The sequence below is a fragment of the Carcharhinus amblyrhynchos genome, chromosome 8 (assembly GCF_965287045.1).
Source record: "Carcharhinus amblyrhynchos chromosome 8, sCarAmb.v2.hapA, whole genome shotgun sequence".
In the NCBI taxonomy this organism is placed as follows: domain Eukaryota; kingdom Metazoa; phylum Chordata; class Chondrichthyes; order Carcharhiniformes; family Carcharhinidae; genus Carcharhinus; species Carcharhinus amblyrhynchos.
Window position 1 is genome coordinate 124,887,736 of NC_137331.1, and position 24,913 is coordinate 124,912,648.

Here is a 24,913-nt window from a genome sequence, read left to right on the forward strand (position 1 = left end):
ACTTCAGTTCGCAAGACACTTCGAGGTGAGTGCAATACACACAGCCTACCTACTGCTCCTTTTGCGCTGGATGCCGCTCTGTTGAGGCAATAGTTTGTGCCTCTAGCTCCATACCAAGCTGATCTTTATTGGCAGCACTGTGCTGCTGGACTTATGGGCCTTCCCGTTTCACTGACTTGGATCAGTACTGAGCCCAGGGTTGGGAAGTGCAGGGGTCTTCTCCTCCATTGCCTGACACCATTATCTGTGCTTTGCGATTCATGTAGCCTCCACTTCAGTGGACCAAAGTTTGACCAGGAGTTGGGTGCGAGGAGAAATGGGTGGTGGGGGGCATAGAGTCATAAAGAAATACAACACGAAAACAGGCCTTTCAACCCAACCGACCCATACAATCATGCTGCCCTCCCAGTTAGTCCCAACTGCCTGCATTTGGCCCAGATCCCTCTAATCTTTTCAAAGGATGTGGCGGATCAAGCGGGGCATGTGGGGAGTCAAGAGGTGGGGGTGGTCAATGTAGAAGGTGGGTTGTGCAAGGGCGGGGGGAGCAAACACAGAGGGGGGCAATATGGAAGGAGAGCAGAAGGGCAAGGGACACAATGGCAGGCAGAGAGACAAGGTCATGGCTGCAGATGACAAACAATGGAAGACAGAGGGAGCACTGAAGGGAGGGAAGCAGGACCTTGTCAAGGCTACATGAAACAGTGACAAAGAGGTCAAAGGGATACCATATCGTTTAAGGAAGGGAACGCATGAAGACCACATAATATGGTGTGCGGGTGTGTTAATGTGACATATAGGGATAGTTCATAACAACACTCAGAAGTCAGGGCAATAGTGGTTTGGGAGAGTCTCTGTTCTCTTTGGAAAGGGGAACTATGTTAGAGTTCTCATTTTAGTTCAAGTGCTAGCAGATAGGAGTCACAGAATGAAGAGATTTCTCCGGTAAAATGGAAAGGAGTCACAGATGATAGAAAATCCAGGGACTTCAGGAGACAATGATAGGAGACAGTGTAGGAGTGCACTGGGCTTGCAGCAGGAGCAATCATTGGTAGCATAGTGAACCTCAGCTGCAGGGAATGGCAAGAGCTGTTTGTGCTCCACAGATAAAATGCACAGCTTAGTGTGCAGGGCTGTCCTACAGTCGATGTCCCTATGCTTGGCAAGCTCTGTATTGGTCTGCAGAGGGATGGTGATGATCACAGGGGGCATATGCAGCAATAAAACAATGGAGGGTGTGGAGGAGGGGTGGCATGTGAAGCTGTCATGGGTAGGGCTGGAGGGTGTCACTTTTTTACATAACAGTGCACACAGATGGAGTGGGTAGAAATCCATATGGGGCACATGTCTCACAGGTGACGGGTTCAGGGGGGAAATTTACATCACCATAATGACTGGATCTAGAATTAATTGTGAAAGTCATAGAAAAACGGATGCCATTTCCACTTAGACATTGTGAGCCTCCAGGTAAATTGGAGGCACGCAGACAGTGAGGGAGGGAGGGTTGAGCTCCATCCTGTTACAAAGGTGAAGTGTCATTATTGTGTAAAGCCAAGAGTAAAATTGGTTCTGACTGGGAAAGGTATGAGGTAGTGTGAGAGCTTTGCTAAGCTGGACTATGATATTCCTTCTTCAGACATACATTCACTTGTTGATGCCACTACAGTGGACAGAATCCAGACCTTCTTGCCCAGGAAAACATTGCAAGCTAATTCTATCAACTCATAATTCCAAATGAGTGAGAGGCAGTGCCACGCTTGTCTGCAGTTGTCCAGAGAGCTTGTAATCACATATGCCACATTCTTCATGAAGACCTGATGCCATGTGAAGTTGGAGGCTTCCTCCTACCAGTGGCCTTGAAGATGAACGGCAGCATGGGTGGCACGGTGGCAGAGTGGTTAGCACTGCTGCCTCACAGCGCCAGGGACCTGGGTTTGATTCTCTGCTTGAGTGTGCGAAATCTGCACGGTCTCCCTCCGCGTGGATTTCCTCCCACAGTTTGAACGATGTGCTGGTTAGGTACATTAACCATTGTAAATTCTCCCTCAGTGTACCGAACAGGTGCTGGAGTGTGGTGACTAGTTTCACAGTAACTTCATTGCAGAGTTAATGTAAGCCTGATGTATTTTGGAGGATCAAACTAAGGTGTGAATTATATTGTAGATGGCAGAACCGTTGGGAACATTAACGTACAGAGGGATTAGTGCATGCAGGTCCACAGTTCCCTAAAAGTGACAACACAGGTGGCCAAGGTGATTAAGAAGGTTATGGCATGCTTAACTTCATCAACCACAGCATTGAGTAGAAAAGTTGGCAAATCATGTTACAGCTATATAAAACCTTGGTTAGGCCATATTTGGAGTATTGCATGCAGTTCTGGTCACTACACTGCCAGAAGGACATGAAAATTTTGGAGAGAGTACAAAAGAAGATTCACCAGGATGTTGCCTGGTCTCAAGTGTGTTGACTATGAGATTCGAATAAACTAGGATTGTTCTCACTGGAAAGATGGAGACTGAGGGGAGACCTGACAGAGGTTTACAAAGTTATGAGAGGCATAGACAGGGTGGATAGTCAGAGGTTTTTTCCCCAGGGTGGAAATGTCAATTACAAGGGGGCACAGGTCCAAGGTGAGAGAGGGAAAGTTTAAGGGAGATGTGCAGGGGAAGGTTTTCACACAGAGAGTGGTGGGTGCCTGATCAGTACAGGCTTGGAGGGCTGAAGGGCCTGTTCCTATGATGTACTTTTCTTTGCCCTTTGTCCTACTTGTGACACTATAAATAAACTTTAAACTTTAAGGCAGCTGGTGGAATTGAAATTGAGTAGAAGAAACTGGAATTAAACCATTGTCGGTTGTCGTTAAAGCACATCTGTTCACTACTGTCCTGTAAGGCAGTAGATCTACCATCCTTTCCTGGTCTGCCCACATGTGACTCCAGATCCACAGCAATATAGTTGACTCTTAAATATCCTTTCAAGGGCAATTAAAGATGGGCAATAAATACTGGCCTTGCCAGCAATGTTCACACGCCATGAAAGAGTTTTTTAAAAAATCATGGTTGGCATACTGACCTCTTGATGTACTAGGATTTGATCTCAGCTGTCATCAGCAGTGACCTACTTTTGCACGCACTCTGTCAATGTTAAATCCACTGAGGAACAACAACAATGTGAAACAAGGCTCGAGACTAGAGCAGGAGTAAATAATTTACCCCCTCAAGCCTGTTCTATTGTTCGATACAATCATGGCTGATCTCATCTCAGCCTCAACTCCACTTTCCTGCCTGTTCTTGATAGTCCTTCAACCCCATTACTAATTGAAAATCTGTCTGTCTATCTCCTCCTTAAACTTAATGTCCCGGCATCCACCGCACTCAAGGGTAGTGAATTCCACAGATTCTCCACCCTTTGAGAGAAGTCATTTCACCTTATTTTTCCTTGGATGGTGATGGCTAACACGAGGGGACATAGCTTTAAATTGAGGGGTGATAATTACAGGATGGATGTCAGAGGTAGGTTCTTTACTCAGAGGGTACCAAGGGCGTGGAATGCCCTGCCTGCAGCAGTCGTGGACTCGCAAACTTTAAGGGTGTTCAAATGGTCAGTGGATAGGCATATGGATAACATTGGAATAGTTTAGGTTAGAGGTCATTAGATTCGTTCCACTGGTCGGCGCAACATCGAGGGCCGAAGGGCCTGTACTGCACTGTTATTTCTATGCTCATCTCTGTTTTAAACTGTTAACTCATTATCCCAAAACTATGACCTCTTGTTCTAGACTTCCCCACAAGAGAAACTTCATCTGCATATCTCCATTGTCAATCCTCTTTATCATCTTCTATACTTCAATTAGATTCCTCTCATTCTTCTAAACTCTAGAGAATATGAAAGTATGTAGAAAGAAAGTTTATTTATTAGTCACAAGTAGGCTTACATTAATACTGCAATGAAGTAACTATGAAAATCCCTTAGGCCTAATATAGGCTCAAACTGCTCAATCTCTCTTCTTAAGACAAACCCACATATATGTGGAATCAATCTAGTGGATCTCCTCTGAACTGCTTCCAATTATATTAATTGGTGGAGCAGGCTTGACAGACCATGTGGTCTACTGCTCCTGTGTTCTTGTGAGCAATTTCAGTCTCCTTATTTTAGAAAGGATATAACTAACTTATGAGAGCAGGAGGTTCACTTGACATTAATCTGGGTTGGGGGTTTATCTTATGAGGAAAGATTGAGCAGGCAGAGTCTGTGTCCATTGGACTTTAGAAGAATAAGAGATGATTGAGATAACCCTAGCAAATACAGGCCAATTTGCTAAACATTAGTGATAGAAAAACATCAAAAAACAATTATTCAGAATAGAATTAGTGGGAAGATGCGAGTTGATTAGGAAGAGCTAACATTAATTTCTAATGTTTAATTAACTTGGTAGAGTTTTTTGAGGAGGTAACAGAAAGGGTTGATGAGGTTGATGCTGTTGCTGTGGTGTGTATGGACTTTTAGAAGGCATCCAATAGTGCCACACAACAGATCTGTGAGAAAAGTCTTGCTGATGGGTTAAAAGGGTAATTGGTGACATGGATGCATGATTGGCTGAATAATAGGAAGCAGAGAGTAATAGTCAATGGATATTTTTCGGGCTGTAGGAAGGTTTGTAGTGGTGTACCCCAAGGGTCAGTATTGTGTAATGGTTCAGGTCAGAAACTCCGAAGTCTTTTATGGAGCCTGTCTGGATCATAAGTTTTACATCTTGAATTTGGCTAGGACAAACATGATACGTTTCACCTAGGATATGATTCAAATGACCACTAGGGAGCTTTTATCAAACAAAGTTTATTTAAAAATATAGTTAACATTATGGAAAGAAAATTAGCAATGAACTTTTATCAATTACAAAAGCAAAACAACCATGATAATGTATAACCCTTAAAAGATGTCTAAGATGTTCCAATCAAATTAATCCCATAAACAAAAACCCTTCCACAGGTTTAACACAGCAAAGACCCAAGGCAACTCATGTGATACTGGATCTAAGTCCTTTGAATGAATATTGCAATTCACTTTACACTCAGGATAGTTTGAAGTCAGAACAGCTTCCCAAAACACCAGGGAGAGACTGGTCAAGCCACCAATTGCAGATTTCCTACTTGCAGAAAGGCAAAATACCTTGCTTTCAGCTAACCAGTAGAATTTCCAAAACCAAGGGGGAGAGAGAGAGGGAGAGAGACACTGCTTTCAGTCTGAGGTTCATAAGAACATAAGAAATAGGAGCAGGAGTAGGCCATCTAGCCCTTCGAGCCTGCCCCGCCATTCAATAAGATCATGGCTGATCTGTCGTGGCTCAGTTCCACATTCCCGCCCTCTCCCCATAACCCTTAATCCCCTCTCTTATCAAAAAGCCATCAACCTGCGTCTTAAAAATATTTAGCGAGGTAGCCTCCACCACTTCAACGGGCAGAGAATTCCAGAGATTCACCACCCTTTGAGTGAAGAAGTTCTTCCTCAACTCCGTTCTAAACCGCACCCCCCCCCTTTATCTTGAGGCTGTGCCCCCTAGTCCTACTGTCCTTTCTGAGCGGGAAGAGTCTCTCCACCTGTATCCTATCCATCCCATTCGTCATCTTATATGTCTCAATGAGATCTCCCCTCATTCTTCTAAACTCTAACGAGTACAAGCCTAGTTTATTCAGCCTCTCCTCATAGCTCAACCCCTTCAACTCCGGCATCAGCCTAGTAAACCTCCTCTGCACTCCCTCCAAGGCCAAAATATCCTGGTGTAAGTACGGCGCCCAAAACTGCACACTGTACTCCAGCTGCGGCTCACCAACGCCCTATACAGCCACAGCAAGACCTCCCTACTTTTATATTCAATCCCCCTCGCGATGAAGGCCAGCATCCCATTAGCCTTCCTGACCACCTGCTGCACCTGCAGGCTGGGTTTTTGCGACTCATGCACAAGGACCCCCCAGTCCCTCTGCACCGTCGCCTGCTGCAGTTTTTTGCCACGTAAGTAATAATCCTTCCTACCATTATTCCTACCAAAATGGACAACCTCGCACTTGCCAACATTAAATTCCATTTGCCAGTTCCTGGCCCATTCGCCCAGCCTATCTAGATCCTTCTGTAGACTCTCCACACCCTCCGCACAATTTGCCGTTCCACCAATCTTGGTGTCATCAGCAAATTTCGACACCATACACTCGGTTCCCTCCTCCAGATCATCTGTATAAATGGTAGATAACTGAGGCCCCAGCACTGACCCCTGGGGCACTCCACTAGTCACCAACCGCCAATCTGAATAGCACCCATTGACCCCCACTCTCTGCCTCCTATTTGACAACCAATCCTCTATCCACGCTAACACCCTACCCCCAACTCCATGTCCCCTGACCTCTGCAATAACCTCTTGTGAGGTACCTTGTCAAACGCCTTCTGAAAATCAAGAAAGACCACATCCACTGGCTCTCCTCTATCCACCGCTCTAGACACATCCTCATAGAGCTCCAGTAAATTTGTCAGACACGACTTCCCCTTAACGAAACCGTGCTGCGTCTGCTCTATCCAGCAATTCCCCTCAAGATGCCTCGCTATTTCCTCCTTGATGATGGATTCTAACATTTTACCTACAACAGACATTAAATTAACCGGCCTATAATTCCCTGCCTTTTGCCTGGCACCCTTCTTAAACAACAGCGTAACATTAGCCGTTTTCCAATCTTCCGGCACTTACCCGGAATCCAGCGACGTTTGGAAAATAACCACCAAGGCATCCACTATCACCTCCGCCATTTCTTTCAGAACCCTCGGATGCATTCCATCCGGTCCTGGGGACTTGTCCACAATCAGTCCCTCCAGTCTGTCGAGCACCGCCTCTCTAGTAACAATAATGTCACTGAGACCCTCCAGTCCTACCACCTTTCCATCTCTAACACCCGGCAAATTACTCACATCCTCCTCCGTGAAGACCGAAACAAAAAAGTTATTCAAGACCTCAGCCATTTCCCCATCCCCTACCACTAAGTCCCCCTTCTCATCCTCTAAGGGTCCAACGTTCACCCTAGCCAGCCTCTTCCTTTTTATATATTTATAAAAACTCTTGCTATCCTTTTTTATATTAAGCGCTAGCCCAGCTTCATAGTTTCTCCTACCCTTCTTTAACTCCCTTCTAAAACTCAAACCTGCAGCTCTGAATGAAAATGAAAGTGTTCCTATCACCTAACCTGCAAACATTCTTCCTCCTGACAGTGCAGAGTCATAAAACTAATTCCCAAAGTAAAAATAAACAACCCCCATTTGAGCCTCTTAAGGAGAAATAAAAGAACTCCTCCTCGGCAACAATAACATCAGCTAAGGCTGTGAGCTCAAGAGAGCATAATTTTTTAAAAATCTCTTAAAGGTAACTAATGTCACAATTGGGACCCTTGCTTTTCCTGATCTCTATCTTGGTGTGCAGGGAACAATTTCAAAGTTTACAAATGACACAAAACTTGGAGAATTGTAAAGGACAGTAGAACTTCAGAAGGACAAAGACAAGTAATTGGAGTGGGCAGATGAAGTTCAATGTGAAGACGTGTGAAGGGCTGTATTTTAGTAGGAAGAACATAAACAATATAAAATAAGGAGCAAAATTTTTACAGATACACAGGCGCAAAAGGAGCTGGGTGTATATGTGTATAGATCATTGAAGTGGCAGGACAGGTGGAGAGCAATTAATAAAGCGTATAATATTCTGGGCTTTATTAATAGAGGGCATAGATTACAAGAGCAAGAACGTTATGCTGACTTATACAAGACACTAGTTAGATCTCAGCTGGAATATTTTATACAGTTCTGGGCACCGCACTATGAAGGATTTAAATGCATTGGACAGAGCGTAGAATTGTTTACAAAACTGGTTCCAAGGGTGAGAAACTTCAATTATGAGGATGGATTGGAGAGGTTGGGACTGTTTTCCTTGGATAAAAGACTAAGATGAGACTTGATAGAGATGTTCAAAACTATGAGGGGGATAGACTGACTTCTGCTTGTCCAAAAATCAAGAACAAGGAGGCACAGATTTAAAGTGATTTGCAAAAGAAGCAAATGTGATGTCAGAAAATACTTTTTCACACAATGAGGGTTCAGAACTGGAATGTGCTGCCTGGAAGTGTGGTGAAGACAGGATCAATTGAGACATGGTGTAGGGCAGTAGATGTTTACTTTAATAGAAACAATGTTAAGGGGTATGTGGAAAAGACATCAGAATGGCACTAATCATTTGGAGTGTGGATGCAGACACGAGAGGCCAAATGGTCTCCTGTGCCATAACAATTTTGTAATTCCATGATTCTTATTGAGACATGAAGAGACTTTACAGGGTGAATGTGGAAGGATGTTTTCCCATGAAGGAAAGACTAGAACTAGGGGACACAGTTTGAAAGTATGGGGGGGTGGGGATTATTCTCCCATCCCACTGTGTGAATGTTTTAGCACAGTGGGCTGGGGAATTCTCACATTGGCCTATTCACAGTGCTCGCGCATGCGTTCCTGCCCTGGTAGCGTCTCCCAACCCAAGTTTTTTGGCACCGACAGAATCATGCTGTCGGAGGCCCTATGCAGTAGGGTCATTTTAGGCACCCATTTCGGGGCAGGTTTCTTTCCAGCCATCTTCCTGGCACGGCTGACTGTGCATCCATTATTGCAGCTATATGTGGCTCTGGCTTGTCAGGGGAGTCCAGGTGCAGTCAGTTTGGGCCAGTCATGGGTCCGTTATTAAAAATTCCTTATTAGAAATGTGAAGGGAACCTGGTTTCAGGAGAGGATGAGCCATCTCTCAGATGCTGATTGGCTGTCATTCAACAAGGTACTATGTCCAGGGGTGCAATTCACAAGGCTCTTAAACAACAAGGGGGAATGCTCGCAGGCAGGGGTTGCGCACGGCAGCACAGGCTAGTTGTATTGGGAGTCGGGGGGGGAGGTGGTGAGAGGCCAGCAATGTCCCGTGGAGAGGGGGATAGAGTGTGTGAGAGGCCAGCAACGAGGCCAGCAATCTCAGTGCTGGGAAGTCTTTTTAGTGATCTCCCAGAGATGTGCACATGCACGGGGTCCCGCTCATCACACTGATTTCAGTCTCTTCAGCAGGAATAGGCCTGGTGGCACAGTGGTTAGTACTGCTGCCTCACAGCGCTAGGGACCCGGGTTCAATTCCCGGCTCTGGTCAATGTCTTTATGGAGCTTGCACATTCTCTCCGTGTCTGCGTGGGTTTCCTCCAGTTGCTCTGGTTTCCTCCCACAGTCTGAAAGACATGCTGGGTGGTGCATTGACCTGAATAGGTGCCAGAATAAGAACATAAGAACGTAAGAAATAGGAGCAGGAGTAGGCCATCTAGCCCATCGAGCCTGTCCCGCCATTCAATAAGATCATGGCTGATCTGAAGTGGATTAGTTCCACTTTCCCGCTTTCTCCCCATAACCCTTAATTCCCTTGACTATCAGAAATCTATCTCCCCGTGACTTAAATATATTCAACGAGGTAGCCTCCACCACTTCAATGGGCAGAGAATTCCAGAGATTCACCACCCTTTGAGTGAAGAAGTTCCTCCTCAACTCTGTTCTGACCTGCACCCTTATTTTGAGGCTGTGCCCTCAAGTTCTGGTTTCCTTTCTAAGCGGAAAGAATCTCTCTGCCTCTACCCTATCTAGCCCCTTCATTATCTTGTAAGTCTCTATAAGATTCCCCCTCAGTCACATCAGGAATGTGGGGAATTTTGCAGTAACTTCATTGCAGTGTTAATGTAAGCCGTACTTGTGACAAATAAATAAATTTTACTTTAACTTCATCCTCTGGCTTTTAATGATAATCATGCTAGTAGCCTCTGCAGTGCGCAGAGCATAAGAGATTCATTTTGGGAAACGTGCTGAAAGAAACAGCGTGATTTATTCATTATTTTTATGTGGCAGCACGGTAGCACAGTGGTTAGCACTGCTGCCTCATAGCGCCAGGGATCTGAGTTCAATTCCCAGCTCGGGTCACTGTGTGGAGTTTGTATATTCTCCCCATGTCTGCATGGGTTTCCTCCCCCAGTCCAAAAATGTGTGGGTTACGTGAACTGACCATGCTAAGTTGCCCCTTAGTGTTGGGTGGACTAGCTAGGGTAAATGCACGGGGATAGGGTCTGGCTGGGATTGTGGTCAGTGCAGACTCAATGGCCTCCTTCTGCACTGTGCAGATTCTACCCTTCAATTTTCACATGAATTTGACACTTGGTTTTTTTTGGGAGAATTCTGGCCATGGAGTCTCCCATTTAAGATGGAGATGAGGAAAGTTTTTTTCTCTCAGAGGATCTTGAGTCTTTGAAAATCTGTTTTCCAGAGAGCAGTAGAGGAAGGGTCATTGAATATTTTTAAGGCAGAGGTAACCTTCAACTCTTTGTTAATCAAGAACCTATGGGGGTAGGCAAAATGTAGAGTTGGGGGTAGGCAGAAGTGCAGAGTTGAGGCCACAGTTAAGATCAGCCATGATCTTATTGACTGATGCAGCAGGTTCTAGGGGTTAAGTGGCCTTCTCCTGCACCTAGTTCATATGTTTATGTAAAAAGGACTTAAAATTTTATCTTTTTTAAACAAGATGTGATTTTTCATTTGTTAAAATTCATGGACAGAAATTTAATCTCACATCTTTTAATTTTTTTTGAAGAGCATGTCAATAGACCAGATTCCTCTCTCTGTTACAGGATGGTGCTACATCACTTTTTCTGGCAGCACAAGGAGGCCACCTCAATGTGGTTCACATGTTACTTGCATCAGGGGCAAAGATTGAACTGCCAAGACAGGTACATATTGTTCTTTATAGTTGCAAAAATATGTGAATGCATATCACTCTAACAACTTGACTGCGCTGCATTAGAAGCCATTCAGGGTAGGTTTACTCAACTCATTCCTGGGATGAAGGGCTTAACGTATGAGGAACTGATTGTACCTATACCCATCAGAATGACCACCTCTCTGGAAAAAGGGAAGGGAGACTTTGGCCAGTATTTTACTGCCCTGCCCGCTGTGGGAATCAGAGCGGGCTAGGGATGGAGCATAGAAAGGTCCATTGACCTCAGGGGGCATTTTATGGTTTCTGGACTAGCGAAGCCATAAAATTCAGCCCTTTCGATCTGAACGAGTTTTCAGGGGTTGCTGGCGGACTTGTGAGAGTGGTAGTGGGGAGTTGTTAAACATGTGAAAGCACGACAAACATGTCTGACTGGCAGTCAGGAGCAGCAGAAACATGCAGATGCATACTGCATAAGAACAAAATCTAAATGTCTAAAATACAGGCATAGCAACACCCGAGCAATATATGACCTGGGATACAGGACAACAGTCTCGATTATAAGGCGCTGCCATAAAATCCTGCACAGTTGATCACTCCATTGGAGTTTAGAGTATTAAAGACAGAAGAACATTTAATTTAAAACAGCCATGATTTCAACCCTCACCATCCATAAACAAGGGTATTTTTGATTTCCCCTTTTGTAAGTAGTGGCATATCTTCCCCAACACCTTAGTTTTGGAGTGACCCAATTTCTATTGGCAACTCCAGAGCAAAGAACAAAGTACAGCACAGGAACAGGCCCTTCGGCCCTCCAAGCCTGCACTGATCATGATGCCTACCTAAACTACAACCATATGCACTTAAGGAGTCCATATTCTTCCATTCCCATCCTATTCATGTACTCGTCTAAATGCCCCTTAAATGCCACTATCATATCTATTCCCACCACCTCCCTGGGCAGCGTGTCTCAGACATTCACCTTTGTGTAAAAAAACTTGCCTCGCAAATCCCCTCTAAACTTTTCCCCACACACCTTAAACCTATGTCCCCTAGTACTTAACTTTTCTACTCTAGAAAAGAGCATCTGACTATCCAGTCTGTCCATACCACTCATAATCTTGCAAACCTCTATCAGATCATCCCTCAACCTCCGTCGTTCCAGCGAGAACAAACCGAGTTTATCGAACCTCTCCTCATAGCTAATATCCTCCAGACCAGGCAACATCCTGGTAAACCTCTTCTGTACCCTCTCCAAAGCATCCACACCTTTCTGGTAGTGAGGTGACCAGAATTGTACACAATATTCTAAATGAGGCTGAAGTAAGGTGCTGTACAGCTGCAGCGTGGCCTGCTAAATTATATACTCAATGCCCTGACCAATGAAAGCAAGCATGCTGTATGCTTTCTTGACTACCTTATCCACCTGCGTTGCCATGTTCTCTGCCTGACAATACTCCCACGAGTTCTACCATTTACTGCGTAATTCCTACATGTATTGGACCTTCCAAACTCAAGATATGTTTAGTTTATTATACACGCACTCAAAATGCAGGGGCGGGGGAGCTGTTGCTCTGTATTCCCCAGTACATTCCACAATAAAAGAGGGAAAGGGAAAGAAAAGGAACACGACAAAGACCACAGACAAAATAAGAATTACTGTTTCACTTGAGTCCTAAATCACAAGTCAAATGGTGTATTCCTTCAGAGTGGTTAGCAGACTAAAGCTGATGCAGGGTGATCCACTTTTCATGATGGGAAAAACATGTAGAGATGAATAAGTCTTGTAGTAGGTTTTGGTCCACAAGTTCAGATTTTGCAGTAGACGCAGTATAACTTAAAGTTTATTTATGAGTTACAAGTAGCTTCCATTAACACTGCAATGAAGTTACTGTGAAAATCCCCTAGCCGCCAAACTCCAGGGCCTGTTCAGGTACACCAAGGGAGAATTTAGCATGGCAATGCACCTAACCAGCACAGCTTACGGATTGTGGGAGGAAACCCACGCAGACACGGGGAGAATGTGCAGACACCGCACAGACAGTGATTCAAGCTGGGAATCAAAAACATTCTCCTTGTGTCTGCGTGGGTTTCCTCCGGGTACTCCGGTTTCCTCCCACAGTCCAAAGATGTGCAGATTAGGTTGATTGGCAATGCTAAGAAATTGCCCCTTAGTGTCTTGGGATGCATAGGTTAGAGGGATTAGTGGGTATAATATGTAGGGATATGAGGGTAGGGCCTGGGTGGGATTGTGTTCGGTGCAGACCCGTTGGGCCGAAGGGCCTCTTTCTGCACTGTAGGGTTTCTATGATTCAAACCCAGGTCCCTGGCGCTATGAGGCAGCAGTACTAACCACTGTGTCACTGTGCTGCCTATTGATGAGAGCCAGGCAATTTGAACCCAGACAAAGCTCTGGTTCTACAGCTGTTTTGCTGATGGAGTATGGTAGACTGCTTCCTTGATCTTCACAAGGCAATTTTACAGGTTCTAGCAGATTGGGGGGCATGGTTTGTGGGAATGTTGATGGGGAGATCAGGTGAAATAACTCCCTTTTGGTTTGGACAAAGGATGTATATTCGTGTTCTGAATTCTTGAGATGGTTAATATTTCATTCTTTAAGTTTACCAGAGGTTTCAGGGTCCTTTGTCCTTAAAGATAGTTTGTCTCTGTTGGCCAAGACTTTATCTCAACTGTGTAGAGGGGCCTTTGTGCATTTCCTTGGAATTTGTTTTCTGCAGTCAGGAGATATTAGCACTTCTTTAAAGGTAACAAGATTTATCTGGTTTTCTGACTAGAAATACCTTTTATGCAAGTTATAGCCAGTCGTGGTTTCAGTCAGTGTAAATGCTCTGTGCATTATATTTTAAAAATATTAATCTTACAAAGTAGTTGCGATGATATATACAAACGAATTGTCATGTCTTCTTGGCAAGGCATGCCTCTACTATTGGAGCACACACTACTCAAGCTGTGGCTTACTAGAATCTGAAGACACAGCCTCAGAGTAAAAGGTCAACCCTTTAGGAACTGAGATGAGGAGGAATTTCTTCAGCCAGAGTGGAAATCTTTGCCGTAGAAGGTTGTGGAAGCTAGGTCATTGAGTGCATTTACTACCGAGATAGATAGGTTGTTGATTGGTCAGGGGATCAAATAAATCAAATGAAAAATCAAGAGTTACGTGGAAAAGATGGAAGGTTGGGGTTGAGAAACTTATCAGCCATAATTTGATGTTTTAAAATTTGATTTATTGTCACATGTAGTATACAGTGAAAAGTATTGTTTCTTGCACACTATATAGACAAAGCATACCATTTGTAGAGAAGGAAAGAGAGAGTTCAGAATGTCGTGTTACAGTCATAGCCAGGGTACAGTGAACGATCAACGTAATGTGGGGTAGGTCCATTCAAAAGTCTGACAACAGCAGGGAAGAAGCTGTTCTTGAGTTGATTGGTACTTCAGACTTTTGTATCTTTTCCCAACAGAATAAGGTGGAAGAGAGTGTGTCCAGAGTGCATGGGGTCTTAATTATGCTGACTGCATTAATGGCAAAGCAGGCTCGATGGACTGAATGGCCTAATTCTGTTTCAATACCTTACGTTCTTATGATTGATCTTTTTAGAACCTAGCCTTTGGAATGGTTTTGATGGACAGCCCTTGGAACAGATAGAACCAAAGAACATTACAGCACAGAAACAGGCCTTTTGGCCCTTCATGGCTGTGCCGAACCATTTTTCTGCCAAGTCCCACTGACCTGCACCTGGACCATATCTCTCCACACCCCTCTCATCCATGTACCTGTCCAAGTTTTTCTTAAATGTTAAAAGTGAGCCTGCATTTACCACTTCATCTGTCAACTCATTCCATACTCCCACCACTCTCTGTGTGAAGAAGCCCCCCTCAATATTCCCTTTAAACTTTTCACCCTTCACCCACGTCCTCTAGTTTTTTTTCTCCCCTAGCCTCAGTGGAAAAAGCCTGCTTGCATTCACTCTATCTATACCCATCATAATTTTATACACCTCTATCAAATCTCCCCTCATTCTTCTACGCTCCAGGGAATAAAGTCCTAACCTATTCAACCTTTCTCTGTAACTCAGTTTCTCAAGTCCCGGCAACATCCTTGTAAACCTTCTCTGCACTCTTTCAACCTTATTAATATCCATTAACATCCTTCCTGTAATTAGGTGACCAAAACTGCACACAATACTCTAAATTCGGCCTCACCAATGTCTTATACACCCTCACCATAACATTCCAACTCTTATACACAATACTTTGATTTATAAAGGCCAATGTATCAAAAGCACTCTTTACGACCCTATTTACCTGTGACACCGCTTTTAGGGAATTATGTATCTGTATTCCCAGATCCCTCTGTTCAACTGCACTCTTCAATGTCCTACCATTTACCTTGAATGTTTTACCTCGGTTTGTCCTTCCAAAGTGCAATACCTCACACTTGTCTGCATTAATCTCCATCTGCCATTTTTCAGCCCATTTTTCTAGCTGGTCCAAAGCAAGCTTTGAAAACCTTCCTCACTGTCCATTACACCTCCAATCTTTGTATCATCAGCAAATTTGCTGATCCAATTTACCACATTATCATCCAGATCATTGATATATAGATGACAAACAACAATGGACCTAGCATTGATCCCTGTGGCACACCACTAGTCAGAGGCCTCCACTCAGAGAAGCAATCCTCCACTACCACTCTCTGGCTTCTTCCATTGAGCCAATGAACAATCCAATTTACTACCTCTCCATGTATACCTAATGACTGAACCTTCCTAACTAACCTCCCATGCAGGACCTTGTCAAAAGCTTTACTGAAGTCCATGTAGACAACATCCACTGCCTTCTCTTCATCCACTTTCCTGGTAACCTCCTCGAAAAACTCTAATGAATTGTTTAAACATGACCTACCACACACAAAGCCATATTGACTCTCCCTAATAAGGTCCTGTCCATCCAAACATTTGTAGATCCTATTTCTTAGTACTCCTTCCAATAATTTACTACTACTGATGTCAAATTTACCAGCCTATAATTTCCTGGATTATTATTTGAGCCTTTTTTAAGCAATGGAACAACATGAGCTATCTTCTAATCATCCGGACCTCACCCGTGGATACCAACATTTTAAATATATCTGCCAGGGTCCCTGCAATTTCAACACTAGTTCCTTGGACTGGATCGCTCGTTGTAGTTCCCTCACAACGGTTTCCCTCAATTTTCCTTCGAAGTGTTATGCCTTGGAGTGACATCCCTCAGAATGATCCCCCTCAAGTGGTTTCCCATGGGTTGGCTTTCCTAGGAATTGTGCCCTTCAGAGAGGTTCCTTTGGAGTAATTCCTCTTGCAACTTCCCTCAGAACAACTCATTTGGAACAGTTTCCATTTGAATGTTATTCTGGGAGCTTTGGCCTTGGCATAGTGCATCCAGAGGATTCCCCAAACTTCAACCCCAAAGCTGTGCCCTCAGCCTGAAGAGTTGGCTGTGTAAAATACTGCTTTAAAAAAAGGCTAAAGTTTAAAATCTTAGTGAGCAAAACTGCTGGTGAGCAGTTAAAATGGAGTAGCTCCATTACTTGCTCTATTCCCTTAGACTTTATTTGTTTGTGGGATGTGAGCATCACCAGCAAGGCCAGAGTTTATTGCATATCGCTAATTACCCTTGAGAAGGCGGTGGTGAGCCATCACCTTAAACCACTGCATTCCATATGGTGTTGGTGCATCCAGAGTGCTGTTCAGGATCACATTCTAGGATTTTAATCCAGCAACAGTGAAGGACTGGCAATATAGTTCCAGGTCAGGCTGGTGTGTGGTTTGAAGGGAAATTTTTAGTGATAGTGTTCCCATGTGTCTGCTGCCCTTAGTGGTTGAGGTTTGGAAGGCAGTGTTGAAGATGGTATATGCTGCAATCACGCTGTGCCAATGATGGAGGGAGTGAATGTTTAATATGGTGGGTGTGGTGTAGATCAAGTGGACTTCTTTGTTCTGGATAGCGGTGAGCTTCTTAAGTGTTGTTGGAGCTGCATTCCTCCAGGCAAGTGGTGAATAATACGCCAACAAATATTCTTGATTTATACCTTGTACATGGAATACTTCTGGAAGTCAGGAGATAAATTATGCATCACAGAATTCCCCAACTTCTGACCTGTCCTTATAGCCACAGTATTTATATGAATTGTTTAGTTCAGTTTCTGGTCAATAGTGACCACCAGGATATTAATGGTGGGAAATTAATTCATGGTAATGCTGTTGAACATCTTTTGTTGCGGATGATCATTAAATGACCATCTTGAAGTACAAATGTGGCTTGTCACTCATCAGACCAAGCCATTATCTAGATTAGAGGAATGAACCTCTATGTCCAGCTAGGGGAAATAATCTTAGTACCTACCTAGTTAGACCCCAGAATCCTGTATGTTTCAATGTGATCACTTTTCATTCTTCTAAACTTCCACGTGTAGGACCAATTTACTGAGCCACTCATCATAAGACAATCCTCTCACCAACTTGTGAACCTTTGGTGTACTGCTCCCAAGGCAAGCGTATTCTTGCTTAAAATTGAGATCAAAACTACAGAGTATTCTAGGTTTGTACCCAAAGCCCTGTACAATTAGAGGGTGAATTTCATATTCCAATATTTTTGCAATAAAGGTGAACATACAATGTCTTCCTAACTCCTGTATTTGCATGCTAACTTTGTTTCTTGTACAAGTACCCCCAAGTCTCTTTGATAATCAAATTTAAAAGTTTGACACCTTTATAAGTTATTCTCCATTTTTGTTTTTACAACCAAAGTGAATTACCTCACCTTCCCAATGTTATACTCCTTCTGCCAACGTGTTGCCCTCTCCTGCTTTGCATTAATCCCATTATTTTTGCAGCCAGGGCATTTTGGGTTAAAATCTCCCAATTGCTCCAAATAAAACACTATGCAAATATCATTGTTGATTTTGTTACCTTCAGGCTTGACATTTCCAGTTCTCACTTGGTTGGTCTCACATTTTTCACATTCTATAAACTTGAATTTTCCACCTCCTGAGATTCCCAGCATCACAGATGCCAGTCTTCAGCCAATTCAATTCACTCCACACAATATCAAGAAACAGCTGAAGGCACCGGCTACTGCAAAAGCTATGGGCCTTGACCTCATTCTGACAGTAGTACTGAAGACTTGTGCTCCACCACAAGCCGTGCCCCTAGTCAAACTGTTCCAGTACAGCAACAACATTGGCATCTAACCAGCGAAATATACAAGAAACAGGACAAATCTAACCTGGTCAATTATCACTCCATCAGCAAAGGGCCCGATTTTACCATTTTGATTCTAAGTACCTAATCTGGGCGCAATTCAGATCCAGCTTGGAAAACTGCTCTCAGGCGATTCCATATGCACTCAGCACCCACCCCCACATGCACTCAGCCCAAAATAAAAATCACAGGTCTGAATCGCGCTGTGAGCAGGGCTTATCATGCCTGAAATGCTGCGGCGCTGATCAGAGCTTTGAACTGTGCACGCACAGTGAAAAAAAATTGAAAAAAAACACTCCTGTCACATTGCTGCCGGACCACAAAAAGCAGATAAAGCAGCCCGGGAGCGATGGCCTCCACAGACATTGCCCTATCTCCACAATATAACTGTCCCCCTTATCCACTACCCAGAACAATTGTGACCCTCTGCCCCCCTTCCCATCACCTGCAGATTGGCAGCAGAACCTCTTGCCCCACCCCTCCCACCAGAGGTCCATCTGGCCTCCTCCACCCTCCCCCCACCAGAGATCCATCTGGTCCCCCTCCTCCCTCACCAGAAAGTGATCAGGCCCCCAGCCCCACCAGAGATACATCTGACCTGCCTCCCTCTTTGCCCACCCCTCCCGTCAGAGAATGATCTGGCCTTCTTCCTCCCCACCTGTGCCCATCAGAAAACCGTCTGACCTCCCTCCTCCTCACCACAGAATGATAGAATCTCGCTCCTCCTTCCCTCCCCACCAGAGAACGATCGGGCCTCTCTCTCTCTTCCACCAGAGAGAGATCTGGCCTGCCTCCCTCCCCCCCAAACACCACCACCAAGCTGAGACAGAGAGCCATTGGAAGCTCTGAACATACCCCTTCAGAAGCTGGAATGTCCGAAACAGACCTTTGCCAAGCTTGTCTGTTTCACGCCGAGTCTGGATGGGCAATGGTAAAGGGGAAAATGCTGGTAAAGTTGGACAGGCAGCCCATTAATTAAAATTAAATGTTTGTGACAGTGATAATTTCATGGTCACTATTACTGAGACTAGCTTTCAATTCTGGATTTGGTACTAACAAATTAAAATTTCACCTGCTGCCATGGTGGGATTTGAACCCATGCCTCAAAGGATTATCCAGGCTTCTGGATTACTGATGTTACCACTATGCCACCATCGCCCATGGTGGGGCCCAATTGTTTAGAATTAATATAATTGACTTAGGCAAAGGGATGGATGGATGGGATGATTCCCATATTTGATGGCACAAAGATAGGTTGGAAAATAAATTGTGATAAGGACGCAAGGAGACCTAAATCAAGTGAGTAAGTGAAGATATAGCATTTGGAGCATAATCTGTAAAAATACAAAATTGTCCATTTTGGCAGGAAAAATATCATCTAGATTGAGAGATATTGCAGAGCCCTGAGATGCAGATGGATCTGGCTGTCCTAGTGCATGACTTGCACAAGATTAATATGCAGGTTCAGCAAGTAATTAGGAAAACTAATGTTATCACTTATTGCTAAGGGAAGAAGGAGGGAGGTTATGCTTCAGTTACACAGAGCACCAGTTCTTAGAACATAGAACATCACAGTGCAGAACAGGCCCTTCGGCCCACGATGTTGCGCCGACCAATTAAAAAAGCAATGACCCTCTAACCTAAACCAATCCCTTTCCATCCATAAACCTATCCACGGATCTCTTAAACGCCCCCCAAACTAGGTGCATCTACAACTGCAGCAGGCAGGGCATTCCAATCCCTCACCACCCTCTGGGTAAAGAACCTACCTCTGACATCCGTATCATAGGTGGAGTACGGTGTAAAGTACTGATCACCTTAATTAAACATATAGGTGCACTGGATAGCAGTTCAGAGAAGGTATTTCTGACTAATCCCTGGAAAAGTTGGACAGGCTAGGCTAGAAGAGCAAGAGGCGACTTGACAGGATGTAGAGAGGAAGTTTCTTCTTGTAAGAGAACCTAGAACTAGGTGTCTTTGTTTAAAAATAAGGGGCCACCCTTTCTCTGAGGGTTCTGAGTCTTTGAAACTTGTTATAATTCAGGTCAGAAACTACAAAGTGTTTTATGAAGCCCACCTCGATTATAACTTTTACACTTTGAATTTGGCTAGGATGAGCAAGAAGGATCTAGATAGGCTGGGCGAATGGGCCAGGAAATGGCAAATGGAATTTAATGTTGGCAAGTGTGAGGTGGTCCACTTTGGTAGGAAGAATGGTAGGAAGGACTATTACTTACGTGGCGAAAAACTGCAGCAGGCGACGGTGCAGAGGGACCTCGGGGTCCTTGTGCATGAGTCGCAAAAACCCAGCTTGCAGGTGCAGCAGGTGGTCAGGAAGGCGAATGGGATGCTGGCCTTCATAGCGAGGGGGATTGAATATAAAAGTAGGGAGGTCTTGCTGCAGCTGTATAGGGCATTGGTGAGGCCGCAGCTGGAGTACTGTGTGCAGTTTTGGGCGCCGCACCTGCGCAAGGATATTTTGGCCCTGGAGGGAGTGCAGAGGAGGTTTACTAGGCTGATACCGGAGTTGAGGGGATTGAGCTATGAGGAGAGGCTGAATAAACTAGGCTTGTACTCGTTAGAGTTTAGAAGAATGAGGGGAGATCTCATTGAGACGTATAAGATGATGAATGGGATGGATAGGATAGAGGTGGAGAGACTCTTCCCGCTCAAAAAAGACAGTAGGACTAGGGGGCACAGCCTCAAGATAAAGGGGAGGCGGTTTAGAACGGAGTTGAGGAGGAACTTCTTCACTCAAAGGGTGGTGAATCTCTGGAATTCTCTGCCCGTTGAAGTGGTGGAGGCTGCCTCGCTAAATATTTTTAAGAAGCGGGTTGATGGGTTCTTGATAAGAGAGGGGATTAAGGGTTATGGGGAGAGGGCGGGAAAGTGGAACTGAGCCACAACAGATCAGCCATGATCTTATTGAATGGCGGGGCAGGCTCGAAGGGCTAGATGGCCTACTCCTGCTCCTATTTCTTATGTTCTTATATTTCAATTCTGGTATGTGTGAATGACCCACTAGGGAGCTTTTAGCAAATGGTTTGTTTAAAAATACAGTTAACATAAAAAGAAAATTAGCAATAACTTATCAATTACAAAATAACCCACCATGAATGTATAACCCTTAATAAACATATCTAAAATGTTCTAATCAAACAAAAAACTTCCTACAGACAAAACTCTTTCCAGAGGTTTAACACAAATACTAGTGCTCACATGATACTGGTACTAAATCCTTTGGTTGGAGAATTGAAACCTTGACTTCTCAGCCTTGTAACTTCTAGCAGCCTTCTGGGTACATCCTGAACAGCTTCCTAGAACACCAGGTGTTCTTAACCACCAATAGCAGATTTTCCACTCCAAGACGACAAGAAGCCTTGCTTTCAGCTAACCCTACCGAATTTCCAAAACCAAAGGAGAGAGAAGCTTTTCAGCTTGATGTCCCTTCTAAACTCAAACTGCAGCCAAACAGAAAAATTAAACCTTAAATTCACTCAGAACAAAAAATTGCCCAAAACGTGACCTGCCACCCAGTCTGCCTCCTTACAATGCAGGGTCATAAAAGATCCCAGAGTGAAAATAAACAAAACCCAGTTTAAACCACTGAAGGAGTAATAAAAGGACTCCTACCTACAACTCAGCAACAATGAAATAAATTAAGGCTTTGAAAGCTGCAGAGAACCTGACTTTAAAAAAAAATGTCTTTAAAGATACACTAAGATCACAAACTTTCACCCAAAAAAGGTGATGGAAGCACAGTATGAATATTTTAAGGCAGAGATTCTTGCTTTAAAAACAGGATATAGGTTATTGGGGGTAGGTGGTATGTAAATTTGAGATTACTATCAGATCAGCTATGATATCTGGCAGAACAGGCTTGAGAGGTCAAATGACTTACTTCTAATCCTTGTTCCTATGTTCAGATGGAACACCTCCACCTGCAAGTTCCAAGCTACACACCATCCTTATTTTGAACTATATTGCCATTCCTTTATATCAAAAATCCTAGAATTCCCTTCATAACAGCACTTTACCTACACCATATGGTTGTAGTAGTTCCTGAAGGCAGCTCACCAAAGGCAACATTCAAGCTCAGCAACATCTCAGAAAATACATCCCACTTAATTTGCAACCCTCCCACGAAAAACATTCACTCCCTATACGTCCAAAAAACAGCGGTATTTGAGCCTCTCAGTTGCAGTTCAGTAAAGATGACACAGGTTTTACTTCAGAAACTACCTTTATTTATTTGATTCAACTTCACATACAATTCTTCCCAATCCACAGTGCCACCCCTTTATATATTAGTGACTTATATTGGATAATTGACGTTAAATTAGGACTTAATTGGAAAGTCTATTAATCCATTCCTACGATGTGGAGTTGCCGGTGTTGGACTGGGGTAGATACAGTAAGGAGTCTCAAAATACCAAGTTATAGTCCACCAGGCTTGTATGGTAGCACAAGCTTTCAGAGCATTGCCCCTTCATCAGGTGAGTGCAGGATTTGGTTCATAAACAGGACATATAAACACAAATTCAATTAAAAGATAATGGTTGTAATGTGAGTCTGAACAGGTAATCAGGTCTTTACAGGTGCAGACAATGTGAGTGGAGAGAGGGTTAAGCACAGGTTAAAGAGATGGGTATTGTCTCCAGCCAAGACAGAGTGAGATTTTGCAAACCCAGGCGAGTTGTGGGGGTTACAGATAGTGTGATATGAATCCCAGCTGAGGTTGTCCTCATGTGTGTGGAACTTGGCTATCAGTTCCTGCTCAGCAATTCTGCGTTGTTGTGAAGGCTGCCTTGGAGAACGCTTACCTGGAGATCAGAAGATGAACGCCCTTGACTGCTGAAGTGTTCCCCGACTGGAAAGGAACACTCCTGCATGGTAATTGTTGAGTAGTGTCCATTCATCTGTTGCCTTAGCGTCTGCATGGTTTTGTCAATGTCTATGACATCCTTTCCTGCAGCATATCAGGTAGACAATGTTGACTGAGTTGCAAGAGTATGTTCTGTATACCTGGTGGATGGTGCTATCACGTGAGATGATGGCATCTGTGTTGATGATCCGGCACATCTTGCAGAGGTTGCTGTGGTAGGGTTGTGTGGTGTCGTGGTGACTGTTCTCCTGAAGGCTGGGTAGTTTGTTGTGCACAATGATCTGAGGTTGTGTGGTTGTTTGAAGGCAAATAGTGGGGGTGTAGAATGGTCTTAGCGAGATGTTCGTCTTCATCGATGCCATATTGAAGGCTCCGGAGAAGATGTCATAGCCTCTTCACTCTAGGGAAGTACTGGACGACGAAGGGAATACAGTGAAAAACCGTACCGACCTCCTCAGAAGACAAAACACGGGACACAGCAGACAGAGTACCCTTCGTCATCCAGTACTCCATGGGGTGACATAGTGACACACTGGTTACCACTACTGCCTCACAGTGCCAGGGACCTGTGGTGGATGCCCAGCTTGGGCCACTGTCTGTGCCAAGTCTGCGTGTACTCCCTGTGTCTGTATGGGTTTCCTCCAGGTGCTCCAGTTTCCTCCCACAGCTCCAAAGGCATGCTGGTTAGGTGCATTGGCTATGCTAAATTCTCCTAAAGTGCCCAAGTGTGACGACTAGGGGATTTTCACAGTAACTTCATTGCAGTGTTAATGTAAGCCTACTTGTGACACTAATGTATTAAATGCAGTCTGGGGAGGCGATGGCCTAGTAGTGTTATCACTAGACTATTAATCCAGGCACTCAGCTAATGTTCTGGGGACCTGGGTTCGAATCCCGCCAAGGTAGGTGGTGGAATTTGAATATAATAAAAGATATCTGGAATTAAGAATCTACAGATGATCGTGAAACCATTGTCAGTTGTCAGAAAAACCCATCTAGCTCACTAATGTTCTTTAAGGAAGGAAATCTGCTGTCCTTACCTTGTCTAGCTTACATGTGTGACTCCAGAGCCAGAACTACGTGGTTGACTCTCAACTGCCCTTCAAGGGCAACTAGGGATGGGCAATAAATATTGACCCAGCCAGCAATGCCCATGTCTCATGTATGAATAAAAAAAAGAGACGGCCGACAGGAAAATCCCTTTTACAGTTGGCTGTTATGAGCCTTCATTGCCTTCTGCCTGAAGATGATGATGACCCTTAACCTGCTTTGGTCAAAATGGCTGACACCTGGTCAGCTGGCTTTATAATTTCCTGGCCATATCTGGCTCATTCCTGATATTAGGATAGACTGTAAATGTATCCGTGACTTCCTCAAATGTCAAATAAAAAGTTAATGAAAACAAAGTTGACAGTCCGAAAGACATGCTGATTAGGTGCATTGGCCATGTTAAATTCTCCTTCAGCGTATTCGAACAGGTGCTGAAGTGTGGCGACCAGGAGATTTGTACAGTAACGTCATTGCAGTGTTAATGTAAGCCTACTTGTGTTACTAATAAATAAACTTTAAAACTCTATAACCTACTCCAGCCCTACAATCTTCCGAGTGTGGGCGGTATAGTGGCACTGCTGCCTCATAGCACCAGGGACCCGAGTTCAGTTCTGACCTCAGGTCAGTGTGTGGAGTTTGCACATTTTCCCCTTGTGTGCCTGGGTTTCCTCCGGGTGTGTCATCTCCTCCCACAGTCCAAAAAGTGTGTAGGTTAGACTAATTGGCCATGCTAAATTGAACCAAGTGCCGGGGGATCAGTGGGGGGAAATATGTGGGGTTTATGGGAGTAGGTGGGTGGGAGTGTTGTTGATGCAAACTTTATGGGCCGAATGGGCTCCTTCTGCATTGTAGGGATTCTGCGAAGTACTCAATATTGCTCCAATTCCAGCCTGTTGTGCACTTTCAGTTTCCTTAACC

At 44.2% G+C, this 24,913-nt stretch overlaps 1 protein-coding gene across 1 annotated transcript in view; it reads left to right on the forward strand.

Moving 5' to 3' along the window:
• ankrd29 (ankyrin repeat domain 29) overlaps nt 1-24,913 on the forward strand; it is an 87,356-nt gene that overhangs the window by 40,400 nt on the left and 22,043 nt on the right. Inside the window, exon 7 of the mRNA XM_080194757.1 lies at nt 10,713-10,811. Coding sequence (XP_080050883.1) covers nt 10,713-10,811 — 99 coding nt within the window. The remainder of the gene's footprint in view (nt 1-10,712; nt 10,812-24,913) is intronic.